The sequence below is a fragment of the Ricinus communis genome, chromosome 8 (assembly GCF_019578655.1).
Source record: "Ricinus communis isolate WT05 ecotype wild-type chromosome 8, ASM1957865v1, whole genome shotgun sequence".
Taxonomy (NCBI): domain Eukaryota; kingdom Viridiplantae; phylum Streptophyta; class Magnoliopsida; order Malpighiales; family Euphorbiaceae; genus Ricinus; species Ricinus communis.
The window spans coordinates 13,351,876-13,366,588 of record NC_063263.1 but is presented as its reverse complement, the minus strand read 5'-3'; the positions used below and the strand labels follow the sequence as shown (position 1 = coordinate 13,366,588).

The 14,713-nt window shown below is 33.8% G+C and overlaps 2 protein-coding genes across 3 annotated transcripts; both read left to right on the top strand.

Annotated features, from left to right (window-relative positions):
• Window positions 1–1,644: 1,644 nt before the first annotated feature.
• On the top strand, window positions 1,645–4,888 carry LOC8270851 (DNA replication complex GINS protein PSF3). 2 transcript variants are annotated; one of them, XM_002512982.4, is made up of 7 exons: window positions 1,645–2,057; window positions 2,223–2,374; window positions 2,455–2,523; window positions 2,612–2,712; window positions 3,194–3,286; window positions 4,214–4,350; window positions 4,442–4,888. In XM_002512982.4, exons 2-7 carry the CDS (start codon window positions 2,330–2,332, stop codon window positions 4,549–4,551), a joined length of 555 nt encoding a protein of 184 aa, XP_002513028.1. In that variant the 5' UTR covers window positions 1,645–2,057; window positions 2,223–2,329; the 3' UTR covers window positions 4,552–4,888. The 2 variants fall into 2 exon arrangements, with proteins under 2 accessions (XP_002513028.1, XP_015570807.1); XM_015715321.3 differs by having other exon boundaries at window positions 2,220–2,374.
• A 1,732-nt stretch (window positions 4,889–6,620) lies between these two features.
• On the top strand, window positions 6,621–14,545 carry LOC8270850 (transcription factor TGA6). Its single transcript, XM_002512981.4, has 12 exons — window positions 6,621–6,909; window positions 8,231–8,360; window positions 8,957–9,060; window positions 9,867–9,943; window positions 10,037–10,234; window positions 10,469–10,543; window positions 10,630–10,689; window positions 12,366–12,443; window positions 12,556–12,607; window positions 12,786–13,057; window positions 13,458–13,706; window positions 14,035–14,545. The coding sequence occupies exons 2-12, from the start codon at window positions 8,281–8,283 to the stop codon at window positions 14,179–14,181; spliced, it is 1,392 nt and encodes a 463-aa protein (XP_002513027.1). The 5' UTR covers window positions 6,621–6,909; window positions 8,231–8,280; the 3' UTR covers window positions 14,182–14,545.
• The last annotated feature ends 168 nt before the right edge of the window (window positions 14,546–14,713 follow it).

Sequence of the window (14,713 nt, the reverse complement as noted above, 5' to 3'; positions counted from 1 at the left end):
CCAAAACACAACTTAATTAATTTATTTGACAATAGTTTGTAAGATTTTCAATGTAAGGTTTTGAAAACATGCTTCACTTTTTATTTATATATTATTGTCAACCAGTGAACAGTGGTTACATTCTGGAAAGATGTAAATGGTGAATATCTTCATGCCTTTTACAAATTAAGAAAGCATGGGAGAAGTATTTTCTTAATTGAATTTAATCAATTAAGTCCAAAAAGTATAATAGTATTTTTTTTCAATAAAATTTGATTTGATTCGATATTAAATTTTGAATGGATAAGTGTGTTCTAATTCAGTTGATGTTTCTTTTATTTTAACTTTATACGGGGTTTGAAAAAAATAATAATAAAAAAGTTAGTATTTTAATGGTATTGAGACTTTTTTTTATTACAATTAAATGTGTGGCTTTACTTGAGTGATGATTAGGATTGAAGTGGACCGTTTTTAGCTTAAAGAGCTTGCCACATCTTTACTTAAAAGAGAATTAGACATAATAATTCACCATGAACTTATCAAAATTTCTCCTTCAACTCTTAGAGCATGAGTTTAGGGTTTCTTCATCTTCATATTCTCTTTCTTTCTGTTTATTTTATATTCATCAACTACAGACAATCTGCTATCTAATTCAGTATAATATATAACAACATATTATTGTGGTATTTTCTTTTTCTTTTTGTTCATTTTTTTTTTTTTAAAGTTGGAAAATTTTACATTAGTGTTCGGATAATGAGAAAGTGAATAAAAATTTAAAACTAGCCTTTTGAGGTACTATAATGGTAATATATAAATAAATATTTTTAGGATATGAGACTTTAAAGTGCTCAGTTGAGATTTTAGAAAAATGCTTAGCATGTTGAAGAGGTGATGATAAATTGGAGAAACTGAAATTGTATTTTCTCATAAATTTCGATTCAAATTAAAATCATAGTTTTTTATGTTAGTGTTTTTTTAATCATTTTTTTAATTAAGAAAGAAAAGATTTGAGATTTTTAGATACTATTTGAACAATGAGAAAGTAAAGAATTTGGTTTCGATAAAAATCTAAATTTTAAAAGAAAAAGAGTTTAAGGGAAAAAAGAAAAGAATGGCTCAAAGTTGAAGTATTTTTTCCACTTTAAAATCTAAAATTCTGCTAAAATTTTGTCACGTGAGTCTCACATGTCCAGGATTTTATTGATAAAGTGAGACAATCCCATCATAGCATTGAGATAAAAATTTTAAGGAAAAAAAATACTTATTATATTGTAATTCGCCATAGATACTAAATAAGCTAAATAAAAAAATCAACTAAATATGATAATAATAAAAAATTAAAATATTAAATTTTTTATTTTTATTTTTAGACTTTAAATAGAATTAAATTTAAAAATATATTTTAAACTCACCATAAATAATTAATTAATCGAAACATAACTATTTTAGTGAAATAGGAAAAAAAATTTCATTGATTTTTTCTCAATCCAAATCTAATTAACTTCTATTCAATTTAATTTTATTCTTTAATCGGTTCAGTTCAGTGTTCTAAGATTTTGGATTATTATGTTAAAAAAATAAAAATTTGTTTTTTTTCTTATCAGTAAAGAAAATAAAGATTTCGGACTATACAATTTTGGCGGATTTCTAAACCGTTCATTTTCTGCAAGGTACCCGACCCATATTAAATTTCGAGGGCCACGATTCTCCAACACCAAAGACTAACATGACTCGCATACACACACAAATCATCCCCAAATTCAACATATTTTTTGAGTTTCCCTCCTTTTCGAAGTTGAGCTGAAAGCATTTCAATTTTGATACCATACAGCCAGTAATAGCTAACAAACCTTTATTCATTCAAAATCTACTTCCAAAATTTGCAGCATTTCTTCAAAATCATTCCCTTAACGTTGTTCTTATCTGTAAATTCGACGCTGAAGTTTAGAGATCTATTAAGCGATTGGAGCTGAGATCGTTGGTTTATTCATAATCTCCAACCCTAATGCCATCATCAGAATCAAAACTTCTAGTGAAGAAAATGATCCGTCGTTTACTAGTGCTGTGCTTCGCTTGAGGTATTAATCAAATTGCTTTAAAAACTGCTTAATTGGAGAATATAATGATATGATTCTGAGTTATACTGTGGTTATTATCGATCTGATTTATGTCAAATTAATTGAAATGATATGATTTATTGTTTTTAATTATGATTTTTTGCCTTCAATTTGTAATCTCAGCAGCAATTACATTGTCGTGGGGTCGGAGGACCTACCAACTGTGTGTTCGTAAGTCGTGTTATTAAATTTTGAGAGAGAAATTGCAAGAAGAGAAAAGAGAAGCTTCATGAATGGCTAATTACTATGATATTGATGATATTCTTGCGGAGGAAGGGGTCAGTACTATACATAGTGCTGTTCTTTTTGTTGCTGTTATTTTTATTTATTTACTTATGATGCTATCTTCTGTTTGCAGTTTGTCCCAGTTGTATTCCATAAGGCCATAAATGGAGTGAAGATTGATGAGAGCACTGAAAGGGGATATGTAAGTTACGGCGGAATATGCTTTTGGAGAGTGCGTAGAATGGATATCTTTGTGCTGATATGCTGTTTTTAAAAATTGTGCTTCTTAGGTTGAACAAGGTTCAAAGACTGAGCTACCTTTCTGGCTTGCTCATGAGTTACATTTGAGGCAAGCTGTATCAATGGGTATTCCTACCTGTTTCAATCAAAAGTATGGGTCTACTACCTCTGAGTGCTATTTTCTCTTTTCATTTTGCATTTGAGTAATAGGGAGATGCATTTCTACATACTCTTGTTCGCATGTAACTTGTGAACATTAATACCTTGGGGTTTAACTTTATTATTTGCATCATTTATGTTTTGTGGTTTAAGTAAAAGAGACAAATCATGTTAGATACGTCATATGTGTCAACAAACTCTTGTTAGGAAATTCCTATTCTACTCCTGGAGCACAGATATTGGGAACCAAAAGTATTTGAAAATCCGGCTTTTTTTCTCTTGGAGCACAGGTTGGGCCTGTACTCCGGATGTTGGACAGGATTCCCCCTTTTTAAGTGGTGTTAGGAGGCTTTTCATGGTATATGATATTAAACATCCAGCAGAAACACACATGGAGAACGGTTTATATGTGCAGCCATTCAAGTTTTATTGTTTATTCTTTTTCCTTATGATAGTGCCTCTTTTACTTCCAGAACACGGCTGGAAATCCAGGCTGACGCTGCTTGTGTGGATCTAAAATCTCGTTGTCCATACTTCTATGAGTTTGGATGCAAGCTAGCACCATTGTGAGATTCTTCTCCATGCCCTTGTATGCATTCATTTATAATACATCTATAATTTTTCATAGCGTACCTGTTATTGGGCTATATAACAAGATATACCTGCCTATCATTTTTTATTATTATGGTGTGGCCAGTATCCCACCTTGGATCGTATGGATGATTACCATTTCCACAATTTAAACAGGTTTTTTATAATATCTTTTGTGCTTTAACATGGGGATATTGCTTTCTTGCGAACCAGAAACATTATGAATTGATTATAGCATCTTGTATGCCACAACATGATTTATCCATTAACTGATTAGTTGTGGTCATTGTGGCCCCAAACTTTAGTATGTTGGGTCCAGGTATGAATGAAAAGGCACTTGTGTGGGTTCTTACAATAGGTAGAGGCATAGCGAGAATTCCTCAAACATAATATGAAATGAATAAGTTTGAGTTTATGTTTTGATTCTTATAATCATTTGGAGATATGTTGTAGTGTCTTATAAGTGACACTAGTAGTGTTTATATTTGGAGAACAATTTCACCTAATAGTGCAACTAATGTTAAGCATTGAAGGGATAAAATACACTTAAATAGCAATATTCTACGGAGCATTTCTTTTTGTAAAACCTCGTACAAGAAACTGTTAAAATGACCGAGTTACATAGATGATATGGTATACTGGTACTTTTTTTTTGCTCCTTTCTTACTGACAATTCTAGAATGGCATCTTTACTGTGATTTCATCTGATGTAGCGCAAAATAATTCGATTACTGTCCTTTTGGTGATAAAACTATAATAAGCACTTGCTGTCTAGCAGTGTTGGAGTAACATTCTAATCCACCGACTTTAAATTTCATAAGTAAAATTATCTTCTTTTCCCCTTTGGCTGATAAATTGATTGGCCATGGAGTCTTTACTTATTTGTTAACTATTATGCTTAGGTGTGATAAAACCATTGGGCTCTTGCTCTCCTATGCATTTAGAATCCGGTATAAGGAGGTTCTATTCAAGGCACACACTACAGCATTTGCAGCAGCCTCCAAATTCTTGGGACTTTTAACAAAGGAAGAAATTAATTGTGAGATTCATCTGCCTGTTTAATTTTACAAATTCTATTGATGCGTCTCATATTTGTCTACTAACGCTGTTATTATGGTTATGAATTATAGTATATGAGGCAGCTCAATTCTCCATGGCGGCTTTTAAGAAATGGAGAATTGGTGGCCCGAGAATGCAGAGAGCTTCAATTCTTGGGAGGAAGAGAAAACCTGCTGATTAGTGGGCTATTTGTAACCTGACGTATGTAGACTTGTCTTCGGCAGGTAACCGGGTGTTGCAAATTGCACGAGGTGTTTGTACACACATTAGAATTAAGTTACATGCATATTAGTGCATTAGAGACCTAAAATTTTCTATGTTTCTTTAAATATTTTTTATCTTTCGTGTTTGATTCTGTTTTACAATCCTGCCTGATTTTCGACTCAGGCAGTAGTCATAGTATCAATAGCTAATGTAATGTCCTGTTGAGGGGTTAGAACTTAAAACCACCATATATAGAAGATTCTTTATTGAATAAATTGAAGCATACGTTCTTCATGCTTCATACTGTTTGTAAATGCTTTTGCCCAGAACTTGATCTCTCTATAGTCGTCGGATGGGTGCTTTTTCTGGAAGAGACACAGGATCAGACCCGCTACCTAAATTTAGCCCAACATCCTTCTGACAGTGCAGAATTACTAAAATGGGCCTGGCAATGCCTAACGGAAGTCAAGCCGGTAGTGAATGGAATTAATATTAATGCAAGAGTTGCCAACTATAAGAGCTGCATCATAAAATTTGAAACATTTAAAGTCCAAAACACTTATAATCAAATATTGTGCTGATAAATTTGACTCTCTATGGACAAAGAGACTCCAACTTTGTCATTTTAAAACAGTATGGTCGATCTGAACGTTCACTCTCATAGTTTAAAAAATCAAATTGAAAAAGACTCATCATACATTTTCTTAATTATTGGAACTCCAAAGCCTTCCGATGGAATTGAGATTTACATTTTCAAAATTATGAAGGCAAATCTCATTTGGTAAAACTTCACTGCGGAATCGACTTTTCACCTCAGATATGATACTTCTACCATTCCTTGCGGTTGATTTTTGTCACCATTTTGAAATAGTTTCGTTATCCTTTAAAAAAAAAAAAAAAAAATTCTGACAGAGAAGAAGTTTCGTTAGGTGATAAAGGCAAATGGGTATTCTAAGCGGATTGGTTTTAATTATTTTATTTAGCAACAAATCTTTTGTTTTAATTTAGATTGAGTTATTGACTGATATTTTAGTTAATTTTAAATGACAATGTCATATGGGATAAAAAATATATTTTTAAATTTTATTACGTAAATTATTAAATCACTAAACAATTTAATTAATTATAACTTAAATTAACATCTTGAATGCATTCATGAAAATAATAAATTCAATTGTATTTTAAATAAAATATAGATAAAATTTAAATTTATACATATTATGTACAAAAGCAATTTAAAATTCAATTATTTATATAAAACAAAAAGAAGTGGAAAGCTTCATTTAAAAGGAAAATGCTATTGCAAGAATCTTAGTGCGTGAAATCCCTAAAATTAGGAGGAGGGGAAATGAACCAATCAGGTGGAGAGACCAATTGATTGTTCCTGCAAATGTTGGAGGTATTGATTTTAGAAATCATGAATTCTCTCGCCAACCATTTCACAAATAAAAAGAAATATGTCTTTTTAATTCAAAGGCGGTGCCAAAACAAAAAGGTTTTTGTTTTTTTTTTTTTCTTCTTCTTTCCTTTTATTTAGAAAGACAGACCAAAAAGTTACAATATCCTCAATTTAATAAAAAGATAAATTATTAAAAGAATTTAAAATAAATATATTCTATAAGGAAAATGTATTTTAATAATTTATTAGAAATATAAAATTTATACATCTTTTATAATTTGAAAGTCTTATACTTTTTAAACGAACTGTTTGATAGAATTATAAAATATTAATAATAAAATTACAGTTGTGTCATAAATTTAACCTATCAATTTAGAGTATGAAATTTCAAACCTAATAAATCTCTTTAATTGTTATAATTAAATAATAATATTATCGGTAAAAAGTAAACAAGGTCAAATAAGTTGATTATGCACATGGGAAACCCAGATTGACTAGCGGTACTTACTTAAGCTTTGTCTAGACCTAGACCATAGAGAATCAAAGCTCTGTCTCTGGTAATAGTAACCAAAGCCAGATTGGCTGTATTTGTTACAGTGTCAGTATATCTGACACAATTAACAGCGAAGAAAAATATAAAACCTAAATACAGAAAAGTAAAAAAGAAAAACAGAAACAAAAACAATTCATGTCAAAGCACTCAACATTAAAAAAAAAGAAAAATTTTGATTAAAAAATCATTAGTCCTTGGAAAGTGGAAGATTTCCACAGAAGCAGACGTCTAGAGATTGGAATGAACCTTATTACCTCACTCTCTTTCTAATCTAATTAATTACAGTTTTCTTTTTTCTGAAAAAAAATATTCAAGCTTTATATCGTCCTCTTCAATTCAGCCATCACAAGTATTCATTTATCAGTCAACTACAAGAATCCCAGGTGGGTTTGGTTTTATTTGACTTGAATAATCACTTACAGTGTTGCTTCTTTGCTAGAAGAAAGAATGAATTTTGATCTTTGCAAGTTTAAGTTTCTGTTTCTTTAGTTGGTTTTGGCTTCTGGGTATTGCTTGTTTTTGTGTTGAAATTGTGCGAGATAGAATCATGGTGTTTCTAAAGTTATGGAATTTAGGGTTTTAGAGTGTTTTATCTTTGAATTTGAATTTGAATTCTTAGTGTTATAGGATTACTGAAGATTTATGAACTTATTTGCTATTATAGTAGATGAGTTTGATGTCTGGAGACTGTTCTGCTAAGGTTTTCATCTGCGAATTACTAGAGCTTCAGATATTTTCGAATTGGCCCTTCTTTTTTCCTTTCTTGCGTAGTATTTTGAAGTTTGAGGCTTGCCGTTTTCTTTCCAATTTTGTTCTATTATTGGGTTGGTTTGAACTGCTTATTTCATGTTGGATTGATGAGTTTACTGCTCATATGGGGTTCTTATGTCCTGCTCCTGCCTGACTTTGGCATCTGGGTATTGCTGAATGGGTGCCAATTTCAAGTAGAATAATAGAATTAAGTTTGAATTTCGTGTTGGAAGTTCTCGTATTTAGGGTTTTCATTTCTTAGACATTCGTCCTTGATTTTACTTTCAGGGTGAGTTATGTGCCGACTCACAGACAGCTTTTGGTGTTATAACTTCTGGTTCTGTTACTGAACTAGGTATCTTTCATATCTGATCAGTAAATTGATTTTTCTGGCATTCAGGTTGAATTTCTTTTCCCCACTTTTGCCTTGTCTTAGGAAGTTCTACCAGGAGATTAAATTTGTTTGGCTTCATAGACCTAAGAGTTGTTATATTTGACTGAATTTGCATTTGATCTGTGTAAGAATTTGTAGGAGAAGATCTTCTCTCATTTATGTTGCCTTCAAGTATTATTACTTGCTGTGGTGATTTTCGAGTATGCGAATTAACATCAGCTAAATGTACATTTGAAGCTTCTTTAATCAGTATTTCCCTAGGTCCATTATATCTTGTTTTCAGATTCAGTGGGAGCATTAGAAACTTTTTCTGTTATTCTGTGAATATGAGCTGAGGAGTTCAATACTAGCAGTGGACTAGGCTTCAGTTTACAGGTGTTTGTTGTTTTTTCTCCTATGCTGCGAATAGGAACTGATTTGCTAGATGCTGGGTTTCAATAAACTGTTGTTTCAGTTTTCTACATTTGTCTGTAGCTGTTTCTCGTCTTCTTGTTTCTGTCTCTTTTGTCACCTTTTACTGAAGAAAGAGGGTAATTATTCTTGCCATTTGATTTTGGTAGGGTGTCAACTATTCTTTTGAAGGGGACCAAGGTGAGGATGATACTGATGTATGGGGAGTAAAGTGGGTGTGGAAGATGAGAAGGAAGCCAACGGGATGCCGAGCTTTGAATTGCCTATATCAAATGCACTGTAAGTTCTCTATTTGGTGTACTTATTTTGTTGCAGTTTCAGGGTACATTATTTTGTGTTGTTTTCAAGTTGTAATTCCTCTCTCTCCAATCTGTTTACTGTTTGCTTTAGTATGCCCTGCATATGTAGAATGCATAAAAACATAGTTAGCTTCAATTGCATGCGTTTAAGTACATCTACTGCTTGCATCAGGAATCTTTTCCGTGTTTCATATTGAATTGTGAAAAATGAATATCATGTTACTATTAGATGATAATAACATATAATTTTGAAGATTTCTTGTTTTGCTGATATGTTTATGGAGTAGATATCAAATTATTTCCAGGATGTGTTTTAAAGCCATTGACTAGTGATGTAGCTAAAGTTAGGAATGCCTTATAGTTGTTTCAACACTTGAAATTTATTGGAATTAAAACTTGAGGCCAGGAAATGTGCAAATTCGGATGGCATAAAGAGAATAATGTACTATAATACTTTGCCTGCTAAAATACTTTAACCAGTAAAACTTTGTTGATAGTTATCTTGGAACTTGATTTTAGTTGTCAGCTTGTTATGCATTCATGTGAGTTATTTCTTGATAAACTCTGGTTTTCCAGTGGCATAGAGGGAAGCACAATCCATTCATATCGAGTTTCTGATTTTGGCGCTTTTGATCAATCAGTTGCATTTCGGCTAGAGGATGCTGTTGATCTGAGCACAAGTAAGTATTGTTAAACCCAACTTCTTAAGGAAAGATGGATCAGGCTTGGTTTATTCTTTCACATTCTGTCGTCAGATAGGTTTAGAACTAAAATTATCCACTTATATCTTCTTGTCTCTTTTATATTTTTTTTATAGAGCTTTTAAGCATTGTTCCTCATGCTCAGATAATCCACCATATATTGGTACTAATGCAATAATGTAGCTAGCTATTCAGATCATTATCATAATGATTGTTTGATCTCATCTTGTGTACTAGTTGGAGAGAACAATATTCTTGTCATAAAAAAAGAGGATGTGAGATGTAGGACATTGCAGGGGTGTCACTGCCTCATAGTTGTCTTGTCCAGTTTTTGAGGGGTTAGCCCCCTTCTATAATTAAAAGAAAAGAGAAAAAAAGATTAAATATGCAGAAAGTATTAAACTTGAGAAGCTTACACCCTTCAGTTTCACTTCTCAGTTATCCTCCTTTATTTCATTAATTTTAATCATATTCCTCACTGCAATTATGTCAATTGTTTGACAGGATGAGTAATTTATCTAGAAGAGGGTAAATGAGCAAGTAATACTGAAGTTGTTGAAAAATCACTAATTAACCATTAATCTTGGACAATTTGAATGGTTATTTTTTTAAGAGTAGAAGTTGCAATGAGTCCAAAGATAGCCATGATGAATACTCAATTCAACTCAACCTAAGTCTTCATGACTTAATCCCATGACAAATCTGTCACAAAGTAGTACTGTAATTAGATTGAAGAGTTCTGTTCTACAGCTGCAAAGGTTCTTACAAGACTTCTGAAATTGCAGATACCGTGTTCAATTCAGCTAAAGCAAATAACCAAGCAGACACTTCTGACCCCCTCCATATTGGCTCTTTTGATAAGGTCAGTTTCTGTTATCTGTTTTAGGTTCCTTTGCTTGTATTAGTTGTTTCTACTAATATCCCTTTTCTCTTTTGCCTCTCTTGGTTAAAACAGTTAACTGCTTCCTTTAATATTAATCCATCTCCTGCCCAACTGGAATCCCAGAGATTGCCATTAGAAAAGGGTCAACAGTTGAACATCATTGCTTTATCTAGTGGTAATACTGAGAATTGGGAAGAGTCCAACATGGCTGATGGAAGTCCTAGGACTGATTTGTCAACAGATGGAGACACTGATGATAAAAATCAGAGGGTACTGTTTCTTTCTTATTTTTCTCTGTGATTATTTAAATTCTGAAAAACTTTATAGATTTGCTGATTGGTACCAGTTATCATTCATATTTGTGAGTACTTCATGATTTTGGTTTCGATATTGGCTTTCGTTCTTGCATCCAAAGATGATCAGCAACACTCTTTAGATATTATAAAGAAGATTTGATGGATAAAATTACTGAAAATCTAACAATCCCACGCTCCCATGTTGCAGTTTGATAGAGGTCTATCTACTGCTATTGCAGCTTCTGATTCCAGTGACAGATCAAAGGATAAAATGGATCAGAAGGTAAAAGTACTATACTACTTGTGTGCAAAATGTCTCACTATGTTGAGTTGTGTTTTATGATATTTTGTCTCTATGACACACTGTAGACTCTTCGTAGACTTGCCCAAAATAGAGAAGCTGCAAGGAAAAGCCGTTTGAGGAAGAAAGTATGTTTCCCTGCGCTTTATTCATTTTAATAAACATCATTTACTCATTTCTCTTTTTGTGCTTGTTCATGATTCAATTTACTATCATTGCAATGGATATTGCCAACATGCATTAGTACTGCTTTCTACTGCCTGATGACAAATTTGCAATACAAATTTATAAAACTTATCTGGCTACTATGAAAGGCCAACTTAAAGGTAAGGTGGGCCAGGATAAGCACTTACAGGGCTGTGGCTTGGATCCAGCCCTATTTTGTGGTATCCTCTTTGAAGTCTACTAGTGCAAATGGAAATCCCAAAATGAGGATCTTAGCTTAATGATATTCTATGTGATTCATTTCTTGTGCCGCAAAAGTTCAACATATAGGCAAAAGTCACTTTCTAAAACTAAGAAAAGAAATGGAATTTTCCTTTCCATAAAGAGCAGTAATATGGACTACTAGATAGATTCAGTTCATTTCTTTTGTTTCCTTGTACAATAGAATATAGTGAATTTTCTAAACGTGTGAAATCAATTATGAAACTGTTGAACTGAATGTTGTAAGGAAATTGAACTGAATTTGAATTTGACTTCATAATGTCAAGAAAATGGGTGGGAGTTTCAAAAATTCAAGATTTGAAGTTCATGTGTTTATTTGTACAGTCTGGGTATACTTGCTCAGTTGCTCACATGGAGAGATTATGTATTTGCTGTTATCTTACTGGATACAAGTAACCATGTCTAGTTGAGTTACCTTTTTGAAGCAAATGGCTGGTACTTTCTTTTTGTTTACCATCTAACAAAGATACTTTTCTAGGCTGGCCTTGTAGTTTGAGATGATGGCACTTATCATAATATTTAAATTATTGCCTTTCTGGGTTCTCATTTCATTTGTAGCAACAATTAATTCTTCTAATTTGGTCGTCCTTAGGGGCAATTCTTTTGCTTCAAGTTGTAGGCCCTAATGGCAGTTAAGGGTGCATATCGCCTATCAGCCTATCTGTCTCACTCTTATTCCCATAGAAGCAGAAATATTCAGGCTTCTGTATTCCAGTGTTAAAGATTCTAGCTGAAGTGATAGCTATTATTGAAGATGATGCTGTCATAATAATTTTGTAGCTCCTTGTTTTTAATCTTGTTAGGGTTTTTGAAGCTGTATATTGTAGTGCATGTCAACATGCCTTGGTTTCATAATGGATATGCTGAACCTAGGAGCTCATTCTAGGTTTTTCAGAGTTGGATCACTGATGAAGAAAAAGACTAAAGAAGGAATGAAAAGAAAACTCTCAAAGGAGGGGAATAAAGAATGTGAGAAATGAAGGGATGTACAACATTTTTTCTTTTTATCAGATCAATAATTATATTGATTGTATATTTGATACAATATCAGAAGCAGTGACGAAGTGGGATAATTCCATTGTTAAATCCTACAATCTGTAAGAAGACAAGGCCTTGGACCATTTTTTATATGCCCTTATTTGCATTCTGTTGTTACTCTGTTGCAACAGAAGTAAAGAGGGTTAGGGCACTTGTGGGGGAGCGGCGAAGTGCATGTTTTTGTGTACTGATGAGAATTTTACATTCCATAGATTTCATTCCATGTAGCCTTCTGGTCAGTCGTGAACTTTATGCATGCGTGTACTTTTACATCTCTTTTAAGTTTTAATAAGTTCCTTCTATCCTTGTTCTCCTATAGGCCTATGTGCAGCAATTGGAGAGTAGCCGCTTGAAGCTGACCCAGCTGGAACAAGAGCTTCAGCGAGCACGACAGCAGGTTACATTTGGCTAATTCTTCATCACGCTGTGCAATACATCAAGTTTATTTGTATAGGCATTTACATTTAAGGTATCAAAATCTCTTTTTCTTACTTCTTTTTGTGATGTAGGGCATCTTCATATCAAGCTCAGGAGATCAAGCACATTCCATGAGTGGAAATGGTAATACCTATTATTTTTTCTTTAATCAAGCTCTCATATTGAATCTATATGTTTTATGTTTCTACATCTATCAGCAAGCTTGAACATGATCTGTCATTATCTCTTGTATCAAATTCTTTGGTCTTATTGTAAGTCCATAGCATACTGTAGATCATTGTTTAATCCGCACCATTTTCAGGGGCCATGGCATTTGATGTGGAATATGCCCGGTGGCTAGAAGAGCAAAATCGACAAATTAATGAGCTGAGATCAGCTGTCAATTCTCATGCGGGTGATGCTGAACTTCGCATTATCATTGATGGTGTAATGGCTCATTATGATGAAATTTTCAGGTTGAAGAGTAATGCAGCCAAGGCTGATGTGTTCCATTTGCTCTCTGGGATGTGGAAGACACCTGCCGAGAGGTGTTTCTTGTGGCTTGGTGGTTTCCGTTCATCTGAGCTCCTCAAGGTGAGGTTCTTTCTGCTTTGAATGGTTTTTATCCAACAGACAGATAGATGGTGAAAGGGAAAGGGTTGGGGTCGGAGATCTCAAGTAAATGGGTGAGATGAGGAAGGCAGTCAGTCACCTATGAGGATGTCTTACTTTGCCGGATGGGAAAGGAGTAAACCTTGCCTTTTCTATTGCTTTCATGTATACTTGTTTGCCCTGGGAGCCATGTTTGTGGCCTCTCTTTTATGGCTATGCAGCTTCCTTTCACCTGCTTATGCATGTGTGAACTTTCAAGTGTTCATCAATATCTGTACAGATACCAACCTTGTGTTTGATCCATCTTCCTTTTAATAGAAATCTGCCTCTTGAGCATTCTTATTTTGTTCCACATGTTAAATTTGAATGGTAATGGATGCAGCTTCTTGTGAACCAATTGGAGCCTTTGACTGAGCAGCAGTTGGTGGGCCTTGGTAATTTACAGCAATCTTCCCAACAGGCCGAAGATGCTTTATCTCAAGGAATGGAGGCATTGCAGCAGTCACTGGCTGAGACACTGTCTAGTGGATCTCTAGGTTCTTCAGGTTCATCTGGAAATGTGGCAAATTACATGGGTCAGATGGCTATGGCCATGGGAAAGCTAGGGACCCTTGAGGGGTTCATTCGCCAGGTAATTGGTTTTAATGCTATTGGCATACATTTTCAGTGATTGGAGATGGCATGAACCAGCTCTAAAAGTTAAAATTCTAAGTGCCCTTTTAGTTGTCTAGGAATTTAAAAACTTGAGTGATTAGTTAAACCTTTTATGAAATATTTCCATCTTATCTTCTCATAAGCTCAATGGATAAGATCTTAGAATTATGGACAAGTTACATATATGATAATACTGCATATCTTTCATTACGTTTCTTTTGTGGGGATCTTGTGTTGTCACTTGCCCCCTTGTTACCGGCTGTAGCATCTCAAGAGTTTTTCTTTGATGGACTTTGAAAAATCAGGCTGACAATTTGCGGCAGCAGACTCTACAACAAATGCACCGAATATTGACAACCCGGCAATCTGCTCGTGCGCTTCTTGCAATACATGATTACTTCTCCAGATTACGCGCTCTTAGTTCCCTTTGGCTTGCACGACCAAGAGAGTGAACTTTGCACTGGAGTTGTGCATTTGCAGAAAAAGTTGAGCCATACTCCAGATCCAGCAATGGTACATGATTTCTAGTGTCTAAAGAATGTATGTGTTTTTTGCTACATTTCTCCTGTTGTAGTTTCAGATGTGTATCATGGAACTAGTCTGTATCAGCCGCACTAGTCATCTTACAGTCACAGAATTTGACTACTTTAGAAACATATATGTCAATGTTAATTACTTATATTCTTATTGCCTTCATCTTTTCATTCTGTCCGCAATGTAATAGGTTTTGAAAATTGGCTGTCCTTGTAACCTGACATTTTGAAATGAATATGAAAGTTTGAGACATGAATCAAATAAGAGATGATCATTGATTCACCTTTCTTTGCAAACTTCTTTTCTTACAATAATGCTTTTGCCTTTGGCAAAGGATTTTTACAGGCCTCTGGAATCACATGTTCTTTCCTTGGCAGCCAAAGTACGGTTTGATCTGTTGGAGATTTGCTTAAAGCACGAAAATTGTAGATATTTGGTATTTGCAAACCA